Here is a 20,498-nt window from a genome sequence, read left to right as displayed (position 1 = left end):
TAAAAATGACTGCTATATCTGCTAGTGGCAAATTTGACTGGCATCTGACAAATAAATGTTTCCCCATTCTGAAGAGTGAAGTTCAATTAGCATATTATAATCAAAATAATGAAAGTTAAGTAAATATAAGCTAATTCGCCTATGTACGCCAAGGTTGCTGCTTTCGATGGCTGCTTGAATAAATTTGGAGATGGTATAAATCAATCTATATCTCTTTATATCAATATCATCATTCGCCTTTTTACACCAAGATTGTTGCCTTCAGTGGCAGCTTAAATGAATTTGGCAGCAGTATTAAACAATCTATATCTGCCTATATCAATATTAATTTGAATAAAATAATTTCCAGATCTATCTCCAGTTTTCAAAAAAACTGTGTACTTTATTCTTTTAATTAAATAGCTCAAAAAGAGCTCTCTCTTTGTTCCCTGTAGTGTGCAAAAAGTAACGTTTGCAAAGAAACAACACTCACTAAAATAGATACAGCGAAACGTCCAATCGAAATCCAGGCATGACGTCACCGTTTCTCCCTACCATGACGTTACAGAAGGAGGAAAGCCTTTTCCCCTGATTGAAATGATGGCAGAAGATAAAATGTGTCACTTTGAATTTAAAAAATTGTAAAAAAGAGCTATTGCATGTTTTTGAAAAAAAAAAGTTCTGAAGAAGGTAAAATGTTTGGACTACTACATACTAAATTTTCAGAAAGAAATCTCTCATACTTTTTGTGGGATGGGTTTAGAAAGAATTAAACCCAGAAAAACGAAAAATAAAGGTTTTTTTCAAAATGTCAAAAAAAATTGTAAAAAAAAAACTATTGCGTATTTTTGAAAAAAAAATTTTTTTTCTGAAGAGGGAGAAATACTTTGACTAATGCATACTGAATTTTCAGAAAGAAATCTCTCATACTTTTGGCGGGATGTGCTTAGAAAAAGTTTAAACCCCGGAATAACATAAAATAAAGGTTTTTTAAAAAATTCATAAAAAATTAAAAAATTGGTCAATCTTCAAAATTTTTTGGGTCATCATATTTGAAATTAAATTTCCTCTAGACTATATTACAGAAAATATTTTCCTGGCGCGATTGGTTGGGGGTCTGTGGCGAAGTAAAAACAAAAAAGCGCTAAAAATCACTTAAAACATTTAAATAAGAAAAAACAAATTAGAAATTTCGAATTTGGGCTTCGAGGTGCACACCTTGGTGGTACGTTTGAATTTTGTGCCAAGTTTCAGAGCTGTAGGTGCTATGGGGTCTTCTGGCCATTGGGTACAAAGAAAGAAACAAAGAAACACAGTCTGCTTTATATACATATAGATTACAAGACATTACAAACAAAATAATGTACCATATATGATATTTGAAATCAGAAGTAAACTACAGGTTACATTTTAAAACTAATTAATGGTTGGAAATTTTGTATAGTGAACTAAATTTAAGAGTATCATAGACATTATTACATTTGTTAATGTAGTATGCATAAGAATTAATCAATACATATAAAAATTAGTATTGACAGTGTGTCCCTGTTGAACCTGTAAGACCTTTTTTTGCAAGTTAGTCCTAGGTACTTACTTAAAATTGTAAAAATAGTTAAAATAAGATGAAGAGTTGTGATATTCAAAACTTGAAGCAAAAAAATAACTAACTGAAAAAATACACAATTCAACTTCTTCCCCTAATTTATCTTTAGGGAAATAATCAAAAAATAGTTCCGACAGAAAAAAATTGAAATATCTGTGACCAAAATTCAAGGAGATACTGGAGTTCAAAATTTTGAAAGCTTGCAAAAGATGAGATTGGAACATATTGCCTTTTCAGAAGTATGACAGGTTGTTGAAGTAAAAAAATTTTTTTTTCACTGTTATTGAAAATTAAACGTAAATGTTATGCTATGATACAGAAAATCACACTACAAAAGCTTGTAAATTTTGAAAAATCACTCTGTACACCCATAAATTTAAACACCTGTTAGCCATTATATTTTCCTCCAAAAGATGTTTTTGACTGCAAGTGCAAAGTGGTGTAACTTATAAAACACTGCGTTTCATATCTCAGTGAATATTTGTTGTACTAATGTCAAAAGTTTTGCATTTAAATTATTTTTCAATGGAGATTATGTCGCTGAATATAGGTTAGGTGACATAAGGTACGCATAAAAAGTTAGATTTTGTATTTTTTCCACTAACTTCCTTCTGCACTTAATTTTAACCATTTTTGCAATTGGAAGTACGAGGTTTGTCTGGAAAATACATATGAAAGTTGAATAATAACTTTATTTTACAATTATTCGGGTATTACAATATGATCTCCTTCGAAGTACTCTCTCTGAGACAAGATGCACTTCTGCCAAAGCCGTTTCCACTGTTGATAACAATTCTTAAAGTTTTCAGTTGTGATGCTGTTCAGTTGTCGTGTCGTTTCTGCCTTGATAGCTTCCACATTTCCCAAGTGTCACCGCTGAAGCACCATTTTGCATTTTGAGAACGGGAAGAAGTCACAAGTGGCTAAACCGGGCGAATAAGGCGGGTGGTCTGTCACGGTGATTGAGATGCAGGCCAAAAACTCAAGCACAACGAGTTTGTATCGGAATTTTGTGAACCATTGTTTTGGGGATTGACAGCGCGTCAGCTATCGTTCTGAATCATTCTGACTGTTCATCTACAGTCTTTACGAACACCAACCCTGAATTCGTTCAACATTTTCAACAGAATTCTATGTTGAGGGGCATCTTGGGGGAGGGCCTCTTTTCACATCTTCTCGACTTTCCTAGAATCCGTAAACTTGCTTCCAACACTCAAAAATCTCACGGGTATTCTTGCATAGCTTTGCAAGAAACTTGATCTTGATGCGCTGTTCCTCAATTAGAGAGAGCTCCATGCCGACGGCAGGTGAAAAAGAGTTACTTTCAACAATCAGCCACACACTCCTACTAACACACAGAGCGCCCTGCTTTGAACTGAGGGTTGAGGGAATTGGCTACAGTGGCTGTGCCACCTGGGGGTGCCTCCATAACGCCGTGATAAGTCACCCTGCTTATTTATACATATTTTCCGGACACTACTCTTATAAATCAAAGACTAACAGTTACGAAAATTGCGGTAATAAGATGAAGATGCTTTGCTAATAAGATGAATGTTTACCTTGAACTCAATTTTTGATAATGGCCCAGGTGAAGGTGCAGGGGAATTTCGATCCCAAAACTCATCATCTGTATCCACCATATTTTCATCACTAGCTCCTTTCTTAAGACATGGTATTCGCTTAGGGGTTCCATACAAATTAGCACCTATAATATTTGTTCGATGTATTTACATTTTTAATAAAATAATTTAGTAGAGGTTCACACTTACATTATTATGTTCGTCAAACATTTGAATAGAACAAAGTATAAGTTGATGAAAAAAGTCCAGAGAATTTTGCAGCACATTTCTTTTGCACATTGAAGACAAAGAAGGATATCTGAGCCAATTGAAACTGGTACAATATGAGGAATACAAAAGCGATCAATATTTTGCAGATAATATGAAAGCTCGTTAAAAATATCTGAAACATTATATTGTCGCCCCAGAGCAACAGTAGGATATCTTACTGTTATTCTTGGGTTTTGATGTCTTACTGTTGTTCTGAGGCGAGGATATTTATATAGTCTAATCTCATGAAGTGAAATTCACAGGAACATGATACTTATTTCTTGTTAAAGGGGTTTTATCTTATTCTTTAAAGTATTAGGTGATTGTTAACTCGTAGGAGCAATCAAGTATTTCATGATAAATGATATCATCCTGACGATTATATATATATATATATATATATATATATATATATACTGAAACAAAATAAAAGAAAATTAAAAAAGAATAAAATAAAATAAAATGGAGCAAACCACAAGCCCAATGTTGCACAAAGCAGTTAAATAAACAGCCAGGTAAATATCACAAAATGCAAACAATAAACACATAAGGGATTTACAAAATTAAACATATAAGAATACTAAAACTAATAATAAGACTAAGTTGATGAAGCTAGAACTCCTCAGCAGAGGAATCTTCATCCTAAGGTCAACAGACCCAAAATTTAAACTAAAAACTAAAGCAAGGGTGTCCAGTTCCGAAAAAGTTAGCATTCAGTAATGCATAGGGCTAACCTCACAGTATACGAAAAATGAACACAAAGATTTCCTGGAACTAGGACCTAAAACTATACACTGGGGTTTTGTCTCGACTATTAGAAGACGATGGCTATCAATAATAGTCCTCCACCATACCACCAGCAGAAATTCAAAGGTCTTACCTAATATTCCAGGTGAGAGCTCAGTACCGTGTCCTGCAAGTCAGTGTTCATTTCAGTCGATAAAACGTAGATCCATTCAAATAAAGAGATATTTATCCATAAAAACAGTTCCATAAAACCAGCAAAGTCGACCGAAAAACTAATTTCTTAAAGCATCTTTAACTAAAGTACACGTGTTGTGGTTTGCTAAAGAAAAGTCATTTCATTAGAAGCAGTTAAATGGTTTACAGTGAGGCAAAGTGTTGATCAAAGGCTATACTAGCGAAAACGTTGTTGACGAGATTATTTGGGAAATTGTTTTCAAGTAATTTATTTTTAAGCAGAAAAATTTCATGGTTGAAATCTGTAATGGTGTTGCAAATTCTTTTGATTCTAATGCCTTGTGAAACTATGATGCCGATAAAAAAAATTTTACTGAGGCAAGAAGAAAAACTTAACTTTGAAACAAAACTCGTGTCTTTTATCATAAATGGTGGTTTCAGTAAGATTCAATATTAATTTTAATATCAAGAAAATTAAAAATTTTACAATTAGAACTAGTCTTTTTTAATGTAAGGGAGTTATGATAGGTTTTTTTGCCGAGTTCAGAAAAATTTTGGTAGTTGATACACAATAAATCATCAATATATCTGCTACAAAAAGGATCAATATCAGGATTATCAATAGAAAATTTTCTTTCATAAAATAAAAGGAAAAGGTTTGCTAGGGTAGAACTAAAATTAGCACTAATTGCAATACTATTGATTTGTTGAAAGCAGGAATTACCATTTTTGAAAAAATTGTTAAAGATGCAAAATTTGAAAAGTTTGAGAAAAAATTCCTCATTTATTTGGAGTGAAGATTTGACTATTTTGAACAGTTCAGTAACGGCAAAGAGAAGTTCATCAAGTGGGATGTTGGTAAACAGATTTTCAAAATCAAATGTTTCTAGATGATCGATGTCCAAAAAATTAAGTAAATCAATTACCTCAATGCTGTTGTCAACTATCCAAAACCATTTCTCCTGACAAAGTTTAAGTTGGTATAAAAATTTTTTAAGATAGGATTCAAGTTTAATATACTATCTTAAAAAAATTTTATGATAGTATATTAAACATGTAAACTAGTTTAACTGCTTCCAATGAAATGACTTTTCTTTAGCAAACTACAACATGTGGACTTTAGTTAATGGTGCTTTAAGAAATTAGTTTTTTGGTCGACTTTGATCGTTTTATGGAACTGTTTTTATGGATAAATATCTTTTTATTTGAATGGATCTACGTTTTATCAACTGGAATGAACACTGACTTTCAGGACACGGTACTGAGCTCTCACCTGGAATATTAGGTAAGACCTTTGAATTTCTGCTGGTGGTACGGTGGAGGACTATTACTGATAGCCATTGGCTTCTAATAGTCGAGAGGAAACCCCAGTGTATAGTTTTAGGTCCTAGTTCCAGGAAATCTGTGTTCATTTTTCGTATACGGTGCGTTTAGCCCTATGTATTACTGAATGCTAGCTTTCTTGGAACTGGACATCCTCGCTCTAGTTTTTAGTTTAAATTTTGGGTCTGTTGACCTTAGGATGAAGGTTCCACTGCTGAGGAGTTCTGGCTTCATCAACTTTTTCTTATTATTAGTTTTAATATTCTTATTTGTTTGATTTTGTAAACCCCTTATGTGTTTATTGTTTGCATTTTGTAATATATAAATATATATATAGATTTATATATGTATATATGCATATATATGGATGTGTGTGTATATATATAGAGGAATGTGGTGCAAAGCGGGTACAATTAACAGATAAAATTACATACAAATAAAATTACTTACATTCCTTGCCCCAGCCGGTACAGGATCGGCCGTGCAGTTTGTGTTAAAACTGCATCGGCCGATTCAGGCTCGTCGCAAGAAAATGGTTCTTAACTGCCTTCGACAAACCTGTGTTGTCACGCCGTTTCTAGCAGTTTTTGCTTGAGCTGAATATATGTCAACAATCCTTCCAGGGGCAGAACCCTGTTATTGCGCTTCTCTGTTGGGTTCTGGTGCTTTTAGGGGAGCAGTAATCAAGCTCTTTTCCTTAGACAAAAGGGATGTAACTTATAATATTTCACGAATATTGTTATAATTTATATTATTTTACTAAGATATTAACCTTTCAAGTACTCTTAGATGGGACATGTATAATGCTTCAAATAATCAGGCATTATATTTTTATCTTTTCGTGGAAGCTTTGTTTCTAGGTATTCTGGCATTTGAACTCCTGATGAACAAGTGTGAAAATATTTCCTTACACATTTACCAACATTTCTATGCCTGAATAAAGCAAATAAACAGAAATATTTTTTTCTTGTTATCAAAAATCCACCTTCTTACACAAGCATCCTTCACTAAATTGTTCATAATCCTCAAATTTTATAATTTATTTTACACAATATTATTTTTTTAATTATATTACATATCTTAATTTTGTACAAGTATGTTTTTTTTAATTTTAATGTGTTTACTATGCTTTTTATTTATTTGTATACTATTATGATTTTTTATTAGTTATTTATTTTTAAATCATGATATTTTGAAACGTAAAATTATACTTTTTATATTCGCGGCACCGTTTGTTGAATTTTTAGTGATTTGGTTTTGAATATTTTTAATTTCACAAACAAAAATTATGACAACCGCATTGACTATACGTAAAAGTTGACCATGCAAAACATAAAATAGATACGACAGTACAAATCAAATGATAATATCTTGAGTTCTTTTGTTGTGCTCTTTACTCATACGAAACAAAACATTCCTTTTCTCCCATTCTTTTTCAGATTTTATTTATTGTCTTAAAATAGCTCCAATGTTTTAATTGCACCTTCTTTTATGAGATTTTAAAAATAGAAATTAAATATTTGGTTTCTTTTTAATAATCAAATTGCCATAAAGAGTAAATAATCCTATGAAACTAACTAAAATTCATGCAAGTATGTTTAAAAAAAAGATTAAAAAATCCACCTTGATTTCAAGCAAGATTTTTTTTTTCTTCTGAAGACATGTTCCGTCATATAAGCATAAAAGCTTGCTTTGAAATTCCTTTCTGAGATAAACTGTTTTGTTGTAAAAAAATATTAAGGAAGGGTTGACCACAAAATACCAAAACCTTCTGACCACTCTTTGAATGGAACTAACTTGCTTGGATGTTTACAAAAAGCACTCCTTAGGGAATATAGACCTCCCAGTCGGTCTAGTTATTCCTCTCTCACTTGGGGGCTTTTAGTTGCATGTACTAAAGTATCCTTTAGGGAAATAGGGGATTAGCCGCAAGTTTTGATCTGCAGTAATCATTTATCTTTAAAAAATATCCCATGCTTGAGCAACTGATATCTGGGCACTCAGAAGGGATTTAAAAGTCATCGGAGTTACGATAAAAGAACCAACCAGCAAAGGGATGTCTCTGTGTTTATTGGTCGTTTTGAAGTGTCACACTATATCAAAAGACACCGCAGAATACTTTTTATCCTCTTAAAAAATCATTCCCATAGTTAAAGCGTTTTTGTCCATTCAATTCCCTTGCTTACAGGTTGGATCGATCAGTCAATTTTTTTAACAATGTTTTGTTGAGGCCTTTTGAAAGATAGATCATCTTACATTTAACAGTAAAAGAAAAAAAAATTATATACTGAGATAAAAGCAAAAAGAAAAATAAATCAATAAAAAATTAGTTATGAAAATAATTGCTTTTGGTCCTATCCTCTATTGTTTATTATTTTCCTGTTATGTACCTTGTAAATGTATGAATATTTCAGCACATATTAGCAACCTTTTATTTTATTGCACTATTTAATTCAGTGCTTAAAAACTAATAAAGTGAAGTGATTTTTGAATGCAAGCTGAACAGCAAAAACATTAAAATCCCGATAGCAAAATGGGGAGAAAAGTGCTATTACAACGTAGCAAAAAACAACTCCGTTCGTTATCTGTGGCATGCGCGTTAAGGGTTTTCAAGCTGGTCATGGAATGGGTTAAAGATGCAAAATATACTCCACTTCAGTGAAGCATGCACAACAAAAAGAAAATTGTTTCGGCAAAATCTTCTAACTACATTTTAAGGGTACAGAAATAGATAAGATATAAGATTTGCCCAAATGAAAAGTGGACACGTGCAATAACGTCGGAATGAATGATTCAATTACAGCATCACTTCACAAGTATATCAAGGGTGATATGCGGTATGCATCTTGGATGCCGTTCAGCGGTGAAACCTGTTTGGAGTAGAGGAAATAGTACAAAAGGAAAGTCGTGCTATCCATGGATACGTCCAGATCGGAACAACGCACGATAGTACGGTTTCTGGTTGTGGAAGGTGAGCGTAATGCAGACATCTATATGCAAATGGTAGCAGTGTACCCCGACCACTGTTCAGGTTGTACAACTGTAAACAAGTGGTGTAAAAGTTTTTGAGAAGAGTGGCAAATGACATTGGATCTGCCAAGACCGGGCCAAGCAAACATCGTGATCATCAATGACTCCATGGTCTTTGTTAATGAAATAATCTGAGCTAATTGAAGGATTAAGACCAGTGAAATCAGTGACAAACTCAACCTGAGAAAGGAACGGTTCACACTATCATCCATAAACCCTAACAACCACGACCTTAAACAAATTCTGTTGGGAAGTTTTGGAGCACCCCTCGTATAGTCCGTACTTGTGACCCTCTGACTTCCACATTTTTGGGCTACTTAAGAGAGTATTACAGGGGAAACATTTTTATTCTGACGATGAAGAAGGAAGCCGTGCAGGACTTCTTCAGGAACCAGCCCTGATCTTTCTACAGTAAAGGCATCGGCCTGCTGCCACAACACTGTGACCTGCGTTCCAATGCCCATAGTGATTTCTTTTTATTTACATTAAAAGTATTATTTTTATTCAACCTGTCCCCGTTTCATTTGGGCAACCCTTATATATCGACCCAACTATTCTAGTTTAAAACAATGTATAACAATGGTCTAAAAATATCTGACTTTTTTTTTTAATTTAGTCAATAGAATAAGAATTATCCTCAAGAAGTGAAACTAATCTGATTAATTAAATGCCACATTTTGAAAAAAGATACATAGATTGCTGTACTGATAACATGACTGTGTAACTGTCTGTAGACTTCAGGAAAATACTAAATATGCAATTTGAGTTTAAATGAAAATGAAATGAAACCTTTTACTTTAACGTTTAGTGCATACCTGAGGGCTTTGATATCAAAAGAGTTTCATCATACATCTGTTTAAATTTTAATCTAGAGTGATCAGGCAAATCTTCAAAGTCTCCATCTAAGCTAAGAGATCTGTCGATATTACTATCACAATTACTTTTTGCATCTTCATCACCTGACAATGGAGCAGCAACTATGTGTAAAATGGTAAAATTATTTTTAACAAAGGATTCACTAATTATATTAAAAAACGAAAGTTATAAATCAGAAGCCATACTTGATAAATATAATTGTAGTGAGCAAATTTCATTAAAATGTAATATTTTCAATTCACAGAACTAGAACCTTAACTTAATACATCAAAGTAAATATTCAAAGTAACATTAGGTATATATATTAAGGTAAAAACACCAGTAGTGGCCAGTGTTTCGGTAGTGGCCACTTCAAGTATACTTTTGTACTTTGAACAAAGAAATGAACAATAATGTGATTTTTTGTTGGTACTTAATGTAACTATCATATTAAATCAATTTTATTCATCTGTTATTTGAATTTAAAGGTAGTAATGTAAATACTTTGGGTGGGAGATTGTCAGATGGCCACTACTGAAATTTTCAGATTTTGGAGTAGCTACTGCTGGATCAAATTAGAGGTTTGAGAATAAATGATAAAAACTGAACAAATCGAAATTCTGGCATTTTTAGAAATTGGGAAAATCTAGAAAGCGTTGGGGTATAAACGCTCAATGAGTCTCAAGAGGGACAATTAATATTGTAGACCTGCAGTTTTAAAAATATACTTCACTGTGACCACTACTAGTGCGCTTTAAACTTTGAAGTGGCCACTACTGGTGTTTTACCTTAAGTGTAACTGAAGAAAAAAAAAGAAACATCTAAATGACTTTTGATCTAATTTTGACAAATGATAACAGTTGTAATAAATGGATTAGAGAGTTAAAATAATGCAATTCATTGTCAGTTTTTGAAACAAACTAACTGACATGAAAATAAACAATTGTACTTATATTTCATCAGATCTGTTGTAATACTTTAGAGAATTACGACCCAAAGTGCCTAAACAAAGCATTCGCCAGTCAATATTTCTAAAAAGCAAACTTCATCTAAGTAAGACAGATAAAATGTACAAAAATTGCAAGATAAATACCTCTCATGGATACTGTTCTGTAACTTTACATAATAACTTTATATATATATATATATATATATATATATATATATATATATATATATGTTGTTATTAAAATGACAGAAGCCCACATATTCTGACAACCGTTAATTTATTATTGCCAGTTACTGGATTCTGTAGACAGAAAGTAGCCCAAATGCCAATATGTTTTTTAAAAAAAAGAGAGAAAAAAAAGAGAGAACAAGTCAGGCACTACACAAATCAGGCTTTTATTTATTTTTAAAATTAAGTTTGTTTTTGAACTCCACTTTGAAATGAAACTACAAGCTCTTGTTTTACAAATAAAAGACTTTTTTTAAATTTTGTAAGAATTTTAAGTCAATAAAAAAGTAGCTAAGCTACTTTTAAAAAATTTAGGTTATAAGCCATGATAAAAAGTAGCCATATCAGCGATTTTTCACCCAATCAGGCAACACTTCTCGAGCTTTTCTTCATGGGCGATTCAGCTCTCTTAAGGTAGATACATGGATGAAACAGTACCTTTAGCAGATTCATAGGTACTCATTAGGATGGTTTAAAACTTTTTTTTCAGCTTGAGTCCAAGATACCCCTATTTTTTTACTTGCTAATAGTATTGTGCTGCAAAAGTTTTAGCTTCTTACTCAAACTTTAAGAGGGTGCTCAATGACCTCTTAATTTAACATTAGCCGTAGCATAGAAAAAGTCACAAATTTAGAAATATTTAATCTCCCCAACTGGTTTTTTTTTTTTTTTTTTTGTAAATAATCATTTTATTGCATATTGTATATGCATATAACTTATGTATATTTATAACATGTAGCATTATTTTTTAAGTTCAATATATTTTTTAACCCCCTCCCCCTACTTATGATGTTTGGGGGAGAGGGTTGAGCACCCTCTTGCAGTTGAAATAGGAAGCTAAAATTCTTACATTATATTACTATCCACAAGTCTAAAAACATTGAATGTTGTCCTATTATCTAGGAGAAACTTTTTTTTATGTGTATTTTTGAACCACCCTAGAGCTCATAGACCACAGTATCTTAGCTGACTGGGATAAATCTTTTTTTTTCTCTTTATGTCAAGAAGGAAAAAGGAAAAGAAATAACCACAAAGCACGAGAAAAAAAAAATTTTTTTTTTTGTTCTAAGCTTAGAACTTTTATAATAGCATAACAAAAGAATTCTCATGAATTTCAAGAACAATTGTTAGAGGTGCATAGGCTCATTTGTAACACCCCCCCCCCCTCCGTATCCCCGTATAAATATTTTACTATTTTTTAGTTGAATAATGTAAGTTAACTAGTTCACTTTACCCTACATTTCTCTACTTTGATATACCCCAAAAAAATCTATGCAGTTTAAAAAGTTTTAAACTCAGTTTAAAATTTAACGAGCTGATGTGTGCATAACATGACTTCCTTTTACTCCAATTTAATGTCATTTTCTCATTATTGTCAGTTTTAATGTGATTCAATAGTTTACTCTCTAAATATCACCAACAGTGGCCAAATTGAAACCAGACTTGAAAAAAAAAAGTTTAAAAAAATCGCCAAATTTGTCGCTAAGTTGGCGACCAAAAGACTGGCGATATATCGCCTAGTCTCCGCCAAATTATAACACCACTTGATTTTACATCGAAACTATGATTTGCCCCTCCTCCAAAAAAGGGGCAAAAGATCCCCTTTGGAGCATCCAAATGCAACCAAAAAGGGAGGTGCACAACTAGAATCCACTAGGAGTCTAACTACCAAATTTCATCTTTCTAGGACATTTTGTTCTTGAGTTATGTCACATACATACGCACATACATACGTACATACAGAGGTCACGAGAAAACCTGTTGTAATTAATTTTGGGGACCGTCAAAATAGATATTTCGGGTGTCTGTACGTTCCTAGGCATATATCCACGTGTGGTCGGGTTGAAAAATAAACTCAACATTCATTCGGGGGTGAACAAAATGGAAATTATGGCCGATTTTTGAATGAAATTTTTTTCGCGAATACAATACTTCCTTTTTTGTAAAAGGAAGTAAAAATGTAATATTCAGAGTAATAATATTCAGTGTAAATATTTAGAGAAATTTAATAGTAAGACATCTGAAGAGCACCTTTATTTTCTGGAATATAAATATCATGATCATCTTCAAGAGCAGATTCATCAACCGACAGAGATGACTGCATGACACTGCTTTGACCTTTAAGTAAAAACGAAAATGTTATAAATCTCAAACAACAAAAGTTTACAGAAAAAAATTACTGAAACAATTTGACAGGACAAAAATGTCCTGGGAATTTTGAGGCAAAGAAAATAAAAAATGAATTAATAATTACTTTCACTCATAGCTCGGCTCAGTTTGGGCATATCAGATACATAAATTAGAGATTTTGTGATTCCAGAGGAAGACACAAGAACTGATTGCAACACTTTAGGAGCATTTTTCAGCAGCTGGTATAAAGTTTCTAAAGTTGCTGTAGTAACATTGTGATCAGGATGTTGAGCAAAATGAAGAGTTATTTCATAAACCTGAAATAAGGACAAATACAGGGAGACATTTAAAAAATAAAAGCAACAAAACTTGATAACTAATACAACAGGATACTTCAAAACTTGACAGCCATAAATGAATCCCTAATAAGTTTTCCTTTTTGAACTGAAAATAAGTAACCATACAGTTAAAAATATCAAAGCATTAGCTTCAGAATTAATACAGCATTTTATTGGCTAATTTACATAGAATACAAAATTCACACTCCTAGCTCCTGGTACCTGCACAGCAGTATGCAATATGTGAAATTGAAGAACATTGTCTGCGGCAACATTGAAAAGTTTAAACATACAGGAAATGTAAAAGCTACCAAAAAAAAAAAAATTGAAATGAGCATTACACAATAGACGTAAATAAAACATTCTCCCTACAGAAAAGAAAGAATAATTGAAATATGCAATAACAATCAGAACAAAATAAACTCCCCCCCCCCCCCCCAAAAAATAAATAAATAAATAAAATCCAGTTGATTCTCAATATCCTGAAGCATTAGGAACCAAGAAAAATATTCAGCACAACACAATATTGAGACAACAAAAAGCCTAGCGAGTTCCTTCTCATGAAGTAAAGCTCTACTCATAGGAATTCCAGTATGTTTATTCAAAAAATTTTTAACCCATTTCAAAACAGCGGTTTCAACCTCTGGGTAAATGACCTTGACTTCTTTTGCAACAAAGATTCGCATTGGTAATGCTCTAAGATTTGTTTTCATTGTTCGACAATGTTGTTGATAATGTATTTGGCGATATTCCATACTTAACTGCCGAGTCCTTTTTCTTACGGTTAGAATTACTTTCCACATCTTTAATTCAATTGAAATTTCTTCACTTGTTCAGCATTCTTTTGCTCATTTTTCCTTAGCGCACAAAAATTCATTAAAACCTATGAATGTTAAAAATCTTCTAGGAAGATGATCAGAAAAACTTCAAGGATCAATGCCCTTAACCACTAAAGGAGCAATCAGTAAAAGTGGCAACAATTTTCTCAGGCAATTGAAGGTCAAGCAGTGCATCTACAGGACCAAAAAAGGGAAATTTTATGATTTTTTTTTTTTGTGGTTTAAAAAAATGGCTTTGTCCTCTTAAAAAGAAGTTATATAGCTTTACAAAGATAATGAGCTAATAACTGGTAGGGTCAAGACTGTAGCCAGCATGAAGAGGAGGTCAGAACTCCTCCTCCCCTCTCTAAAACTTTAAAAGTTTTACATGCTATTAAATGTTGTCTAAAATTCAATTTTTCTAACTTCTATTTGGAAAATCTTAAGAAATTTTCAGCATATCATTGCCTTTTCTTAATCGTGAACACACACCACGAGTTCATACTTATTAGCTCTCAAGATGGTGGGAAATATTCTTGGCTGCATTGAACTATTGTGGGCAGTCAAGGCATTGCTACGCCTATGGCTATTCTGAGACTGAAAGTGTTAAAGCTCACTACACCTGTTTACCTTGGGACAGGTTTTCTTGAGGATTAAACCATTTGTCTTTTCATTTGAGTATTATCATCTGTCCCCCCATTATCTCCTTTTTTGAAAGTTTTTGAGTTATCAGCTAAAACAATTTTACACAATAAAAATAACCGTCCCACTATTTCCAGCCCATATACTTAGTCCCTCCTTCAAACATTCATAAAAGATATTAGTTCATGTTGTAATCCAGCTTAGCTTTTTTTAATTCATGAAAGAATACGGTAGTATCTATCCTGCCTGTTAGTCCTTAGTTTCTTATAAACTATGTTACTTTTAGGGGAGGGGAGAGAGAGAGAGTTAAAAATTAATGATGGCGAGCATAAAAAGAAAAGCACCGTTGATTCATGAAAAGGTAGACATAGTAAATGAGTTGAATCCTGGAAAGAAAAGTAGTGCAGTGAGCAAAAAATGTGGAATATCCCCATTTACGGATCAACGCTGGAAAAACAAATAAGCTATTATTTCTGCTCCTAAAAATAATCTTATGACTTCTAAGAAGTTTAAGAAATATGAAAAAGGTGACACAGATCAAGCGTTATGTTGGTTCAAAATTCAACATGAAGCATGCAAGAACACCCATATGAGGGGGGGGGGGCAAGTGGGAGCTCAAGGCCCCCCCCCCTTAGAATTTAGAACTTCCTTACTTTTAGTACTTTTTTCTTTGCAAAAATTTCAATTGCAAACATTTCTTCTTCAGCCCTTAATGAATAAGTTACTAAAAATGTCAAATTTTAATAACTCTAATCTGCACTGAAATCAGTTTCCATGGAGAAAATATCTGAGCCCCCCCCCCTCAAAAATTTTGCATAAGGGTGCCCTTGAAAGCCTGCTTTCCAATTCATGAACTGATAATAAATGCTCAAGCAGATAAATTAGCAAAGAACTTCAGCTTTACAGATTTTGTATGCAGTAATGGCTGGCTAGATCACTTTATAAACAGACATAATATTGTTTGTGGCAAAGTATCTAGCAAAGCAAATGTCAGTTGACAATGAAACTGCAAGGAACTGGATAGAAAACATATGGCCAAAACTTATGTTCGACTATAGGGAAAATAACATTTTTAAGGTAAATGAAACCAGGGCTGTGGAGTCAGAATCAAAGTCGAAGAGTCCGACTGATTTTGGGGCTGTGGCGTTGGAGTCGGAGTTGTTGGAAAACAGACACATTCCAACCCCAAGCTTCTTTTTTTTCTCTAATTTTCACCGACTCTCCTGACATTAAAGAAAAAAGTGACTACTAATTGGTTCAATTTATTGTGTGAAGACCTACTAATAAGAAAAAATCAGCCATTGGCGAATAGCTGGCTTCCTTATTTATCGAACTTTCACTTTCTGTAATAGCTATCTCCGCCGACGCACTAGTTTGATTGTTTTTAAAACTTTCTTTAAATATTAGCTACTGTCAACAAAGTTTTTGGTCCCGAATATTTTGTAACTAGAAGCAGTTATTGAATCGGAAGTAATAATTTTTAAATGATAATACGAATTTTTTACTTTGAACTCAGTTATAAAATAGTGTATCCCTGGGGCAAGTTGGGGCCTGAAGCCTGGGTAAAAACAGCATGTGGGGGTGACACATTGAAATATGTTTTGGTGCGAAAGCACTAATCCAAAAGATTCAATAAAATATATAGATGTTTTTTAAATCTCAAAACTATTCTATATATATAAACTTGGTTCTCATTAAAAGGTATGAAATAAAATCAGTATATCATTTCTTAAGTACAATGCTCAATAGAAGTTGATCTTAAACTTTATACTGAGGCTAATTCTAAAGCAGTCAATAAAATTTAAATTCAAAATTGAGAAAAGAGTAAATATATGTACAGTTTCAAAGCTATTTGTACAAAGTTGAATACAACCGCATTTTGTGTAAAATTTGCTCCAGAAGCATATGCATCCATCACAGCGGTTGGAAGTAACGCGCTACAAGTAGCGACGCTACTTTAGTAGCTACGTTTTTTAGTAGTTTATAGTGTAGCGAGTAGTTCCATACAAAAAAAAAGTAGTTTGTAGCGATTTCTGGAAACTACTTTTAAATAAAGTTTCAAAAAAAAAAGAAGAAAAAACGAGGTTTCAAACGAATCTGTTTGGTGCAAGTCTTACGCGAGTAAAACTTGCACCAATCAGATTCGGAAGACTCTGAAAAATAAGAGCTGACCTTAAATTGATGCCATACGTTCTATCTGTTTGACGCCTTTAGTTTGTTTGGCATCGAAATTTTCACATTTCCCCTACATTCACCTTGAATAGAGCATGGCTTAGAGAGAAAAGAACAAACGAAAACTGGCAATGTAGTATCGCGTCTTCATGGGTGCCCATACGGGGGGCAAGTGGGAGCTCAAGCCCCCCATCCTCCCTTTATAAATTAGAACTTCCTTACTCTTAGTACTTTTTCCTTCGCAAAAATGTTTAAAAATTTCTTCTTCACCCATTGATAAATAAGTTATTAAAAATGTCAAATTTTAATCATTCTAAATCTGTACTGAAATCGGTTTCTTCGTGAAAATTTCCTGCTAAACCATGTGGAAAATATCTAAGCCTCCCCCCCCCCCCCTTAAAACTTTGCATATGGGAGTCCATGCTGCGTTTGTGTTTTCTGGCAGCTGAGAATGTCCCGTGGATGAACATTTTAGCTGTCAATGAGATTATTGTGCCAATATCCACCTAATATGAAAGCTACTGTAAATGTTATTTAAGAGGATGATATTGAACAGTCTTGGCCGGCTAACAACAAATATTACTTTTCCGTTTCTTACAAATTTGCTCGTTGAGCAGAAAGCTTTCGATATCAATGTCATCTGCATATGCGGTCGAATCTCAACTTACGCGAGGGATGTGTTCCAAGACTCCTGGTGTAGGTTGAAATTTCACATTGTGGAACTATACGATTTTTTATGCAGGGGTGCCAACCTGGTGGGGGGGGGGGGCTCATGGCACAGACTGTGCCATTGAAATTTTTAGGGAGGATTGTTTTGAGGGTTATTTTTCTCATCTGGGGGGTTCTCCGCGATATTGAGGGGTACACCCTTGCTCTTAGGGGGTGGGCACCCGTTTTATGAGCATACCAATCATTTTCAGAATTTTTTTAAACATCCTCAAACTGTTTTAACCGATTTCTTAACTTCCTATCACCCAATTTAAACATAGAGAGCTGAAATTTTGCTATATTTTAAATAAAGCTGTGTTATTGAATAAAAACTGTCAGGATGCTAAAAATCAGTGGGAGATAATGGTAAAAAATGAAACAGTGCGGTACGTACAGTACGTAGCAATAAAAAATGCAACACTACAATACTACTGTACAGTAGATCCTGTAGTTATATTCGACACTTTTTAGTTGTTCAAGTATATCAACAATCTTTACATTTCATTTAGTTGTCATAGACATTCTATTTTTCCTTCCATTTTCAAAATTTAGTTAAACAGCCGATTATGGGAAATTATGTTTCATCAACTTCATATTTAGAATGAAAAAGATGCGAAGTGGCGATTTGTAAATTAACAAAGCCATGTTTCGACTAGTACGGTTGGGGATCTTCCGCTTTCAGTGATGCTAAAGGGAAAGTCCATTCACGAAACTAATATTTAGTAGCCAGCAAAGATGATACTTAAGTCTCGTGATTCCCATCCGAAAATTTTCGTGTTATGGGGTGAGGAATTTGCGTTAGCTCCAAAATTTATTATTTGAGAAAAGCTTGCTATATATAGACATTACATGCAAATCAAACTCGCACCAGGGCATGCTAATTTGATAATGTTTTGGTAATGTTTAATATGCAGGGATAGGCTTGATTGTGAAAATTTCAAATATCAAAATATCACCAAACAGGCAATTGCTTCTTTCAAATGTAGAAGCAATTTTCACCCGCCATAAATTGACGGGAGACTTTCTAGTTTCAGATATTTATTAATATTTGATTATAAATACTAGTACCGTTTGGGATATTTTTCCATTTCTTTATTTTTCTTTTTTACTGATTGGGTGTTGGTATTAACATTATAAAAGTCAATTATTAAATATCGTAAGTTTTTGAGGTTTTTGTTTGAAATTGAAAAAATGCTTTTATTTCATTTTATGAGTGGCTTAAGAAAGGAGATGATGTTCCGGTCCGGCCCTCTAGCTTGAAGCTCAAAATCAATTAATTAGTTCCTGCAAAAAAAAAAAATTCTTATAAAATTAACTGATATAATGAAAATTAAATGTTTCTCTCTTTTGTTTAAAAGATGTTTTTTATCATCTAAATCAATTTTATGTATGTCTATATAAAATTTAAAACAAATTATGACTACATCTATTTACATTCTCAAGTAGCCGTGTTGCTTCTTGAATGAAATATTCACTGTCCGAAACTTATTAAAAATTTAAGGATCAATTCCTTCAACTTTTAAATCCTTTCTTGCAGCGAATATTCGTAAAAATCGTTAAAAATATTTGGAATGACAAATTGCCTCAGCAAACGAAATAAAGAATAAATAATTCTTGCTAATATTCCATGTTCAAATGATTCAATTTATTAATCAAAATCATTTTTTTGAATTTTTTCGCTCAATCTTCAAACGGTGTAGAAGTGTATGCTTTTTATTTATTTATTTTTTTAAAAGTAGCTAAAAAGTAGCGAAGGAGCGACTACTTTTTAAAAGTAGTTTGTAGTTGCTACATTTTGAAAAAAGTAGTTGTAGTCATAGTTAACTACATTTGTAATAAAGTAATTGTAGTTTGCTACAAAAAAAAATATAGTTTTCCCAACCACTGACCCATCCTCTACCATCAACAGTCTTAAAAACCCTATTTCTTCTTCTCCCAAATTAAATTCAAAACTCAGAGAAGAAGAAATATAGGTACAGTTTCAAAGCTATTCGTACAAAACTGAATACCGCCGCATGTTGTGTAAAATTTGCTTCAGATGCAAAGGTATTCACCCTCTCCCAACAACATAGTACCCTACTTTCATTGAAATTTTAAAAAGGAAATATAGTTTAAGATTTATTGGGGGACAATTTCAGAACAGAGGTTTTTTTTTTCTCTAAAGTCAAATTAACTTGAGGTGTCCTCCCTCCTCCCCCAGATGAGTGTCACCTGCTTTGCAAGAAAGCTTCTTTCTCTATAGTTACAGCTTTCAAAAACTAAATTTACACAATTTGATCAACATTCATTTATTAAGCATTAAAAGGAGAGGAAATTAATTTTATCATTCTTTCAAAAAAAATGGGGGTTTTGATTAATCTTGCTTTAAAGCAGCTAAACATTCCCATTTTTCTCCAAAGTAGGAACTCTATTCATACATGGATTTTCCATTTTTTTTTTCCTCCCAAAAGTAGGGAGGTCAATATGTGAGATTGACTTATATGCCAGTATATATGGTAAGTACTTCGGTGTGAGCTAATACAGCGGGAACAGAGAAATGGAAATTATTTGTGAATGAAAAATCACTTAAGGAAAAAAATATTAGGAATGGGTTGACAGAGTGGGATAAAGATTTGCAGGTTAAAAAAAAATATCTTTGTAATAGATAACTGTCCTGTTCACCCATTAGTTAAAAAATTTTAAAATATAAAGCTCGTATTTCTTCCTCCAAATGCATAGTCAGTCTTACAACCGCTAGGTCAGAGCATAATCAGAAGTTTGAAATGGTTTTTTAGACGCTTTTTAACTTTGCAACGGACTGAAAAGAAGTAAAAGAGCCTACTAGATGCCATTTATCTTTTAGATGATAAGTTGGAATAGTGTAACAAGTGCTAACATACGGAACTGCTTTTCAAGAGCAAGGCTTAAAACCTGTAATATCAAATGACACTGGTGAAGATGGTATGCCGTTATCAGAATGGTTGTAAAAAGAAA

General features: G+C 33.0%; 1 protein-coding gene across 1 annotated transcript in view; it reads right to left on the bottom strand.

The window, feature by feature from the left end:
• The window catches only part of LOC129231246 (huntingtin-like), a 231,271-nt gene that overhangs the window by 192,794 nt on the left and 17,979 nt on the right, over positions 1–20,498 (bottom strand). Inside the window, exons 8-11 of the mRNA XM_054865524.1 lie at positions 12,972–13,164; positions 12,749–12,835; positions 9,501–9,662; positions 3,142–3,287 (exon numbers count right to left, since the gene is read on the bottom strand). Of these exons, the coding sequence (XP_054721499.1) occupies positions 3,142–3,287; positions 9,501–9,662; positions 12,749–12,835; positions 12,972–13,164 (588 nt within the window). The remainder of the gene's footprint in view (positions 1–3,141; positions 3,288–9,500; positions 9,663–12,748; positions 12,836–12,971; positions 13,165–20,498) is intronic.

Source organism: Uloborus diversus, chromosome 10 (assembly GCF_026930045.1).
Source record: "Uloborus diversus isolate 005 chromosome 10, Udiv.v.3.1, whole genome shotgun sequence".
Lineage (NCBI taxonomy): Eukaryota > Metazoa > Arthropoda > Arachnida > Araneae > Uloboridae > Uloborus > Uloborus diversus.
The sequence above is the reverse complement of the archived record's forward strand: the minus strand, read 5'-3'. Positions and strand labels throughout refer to the sequence as shown.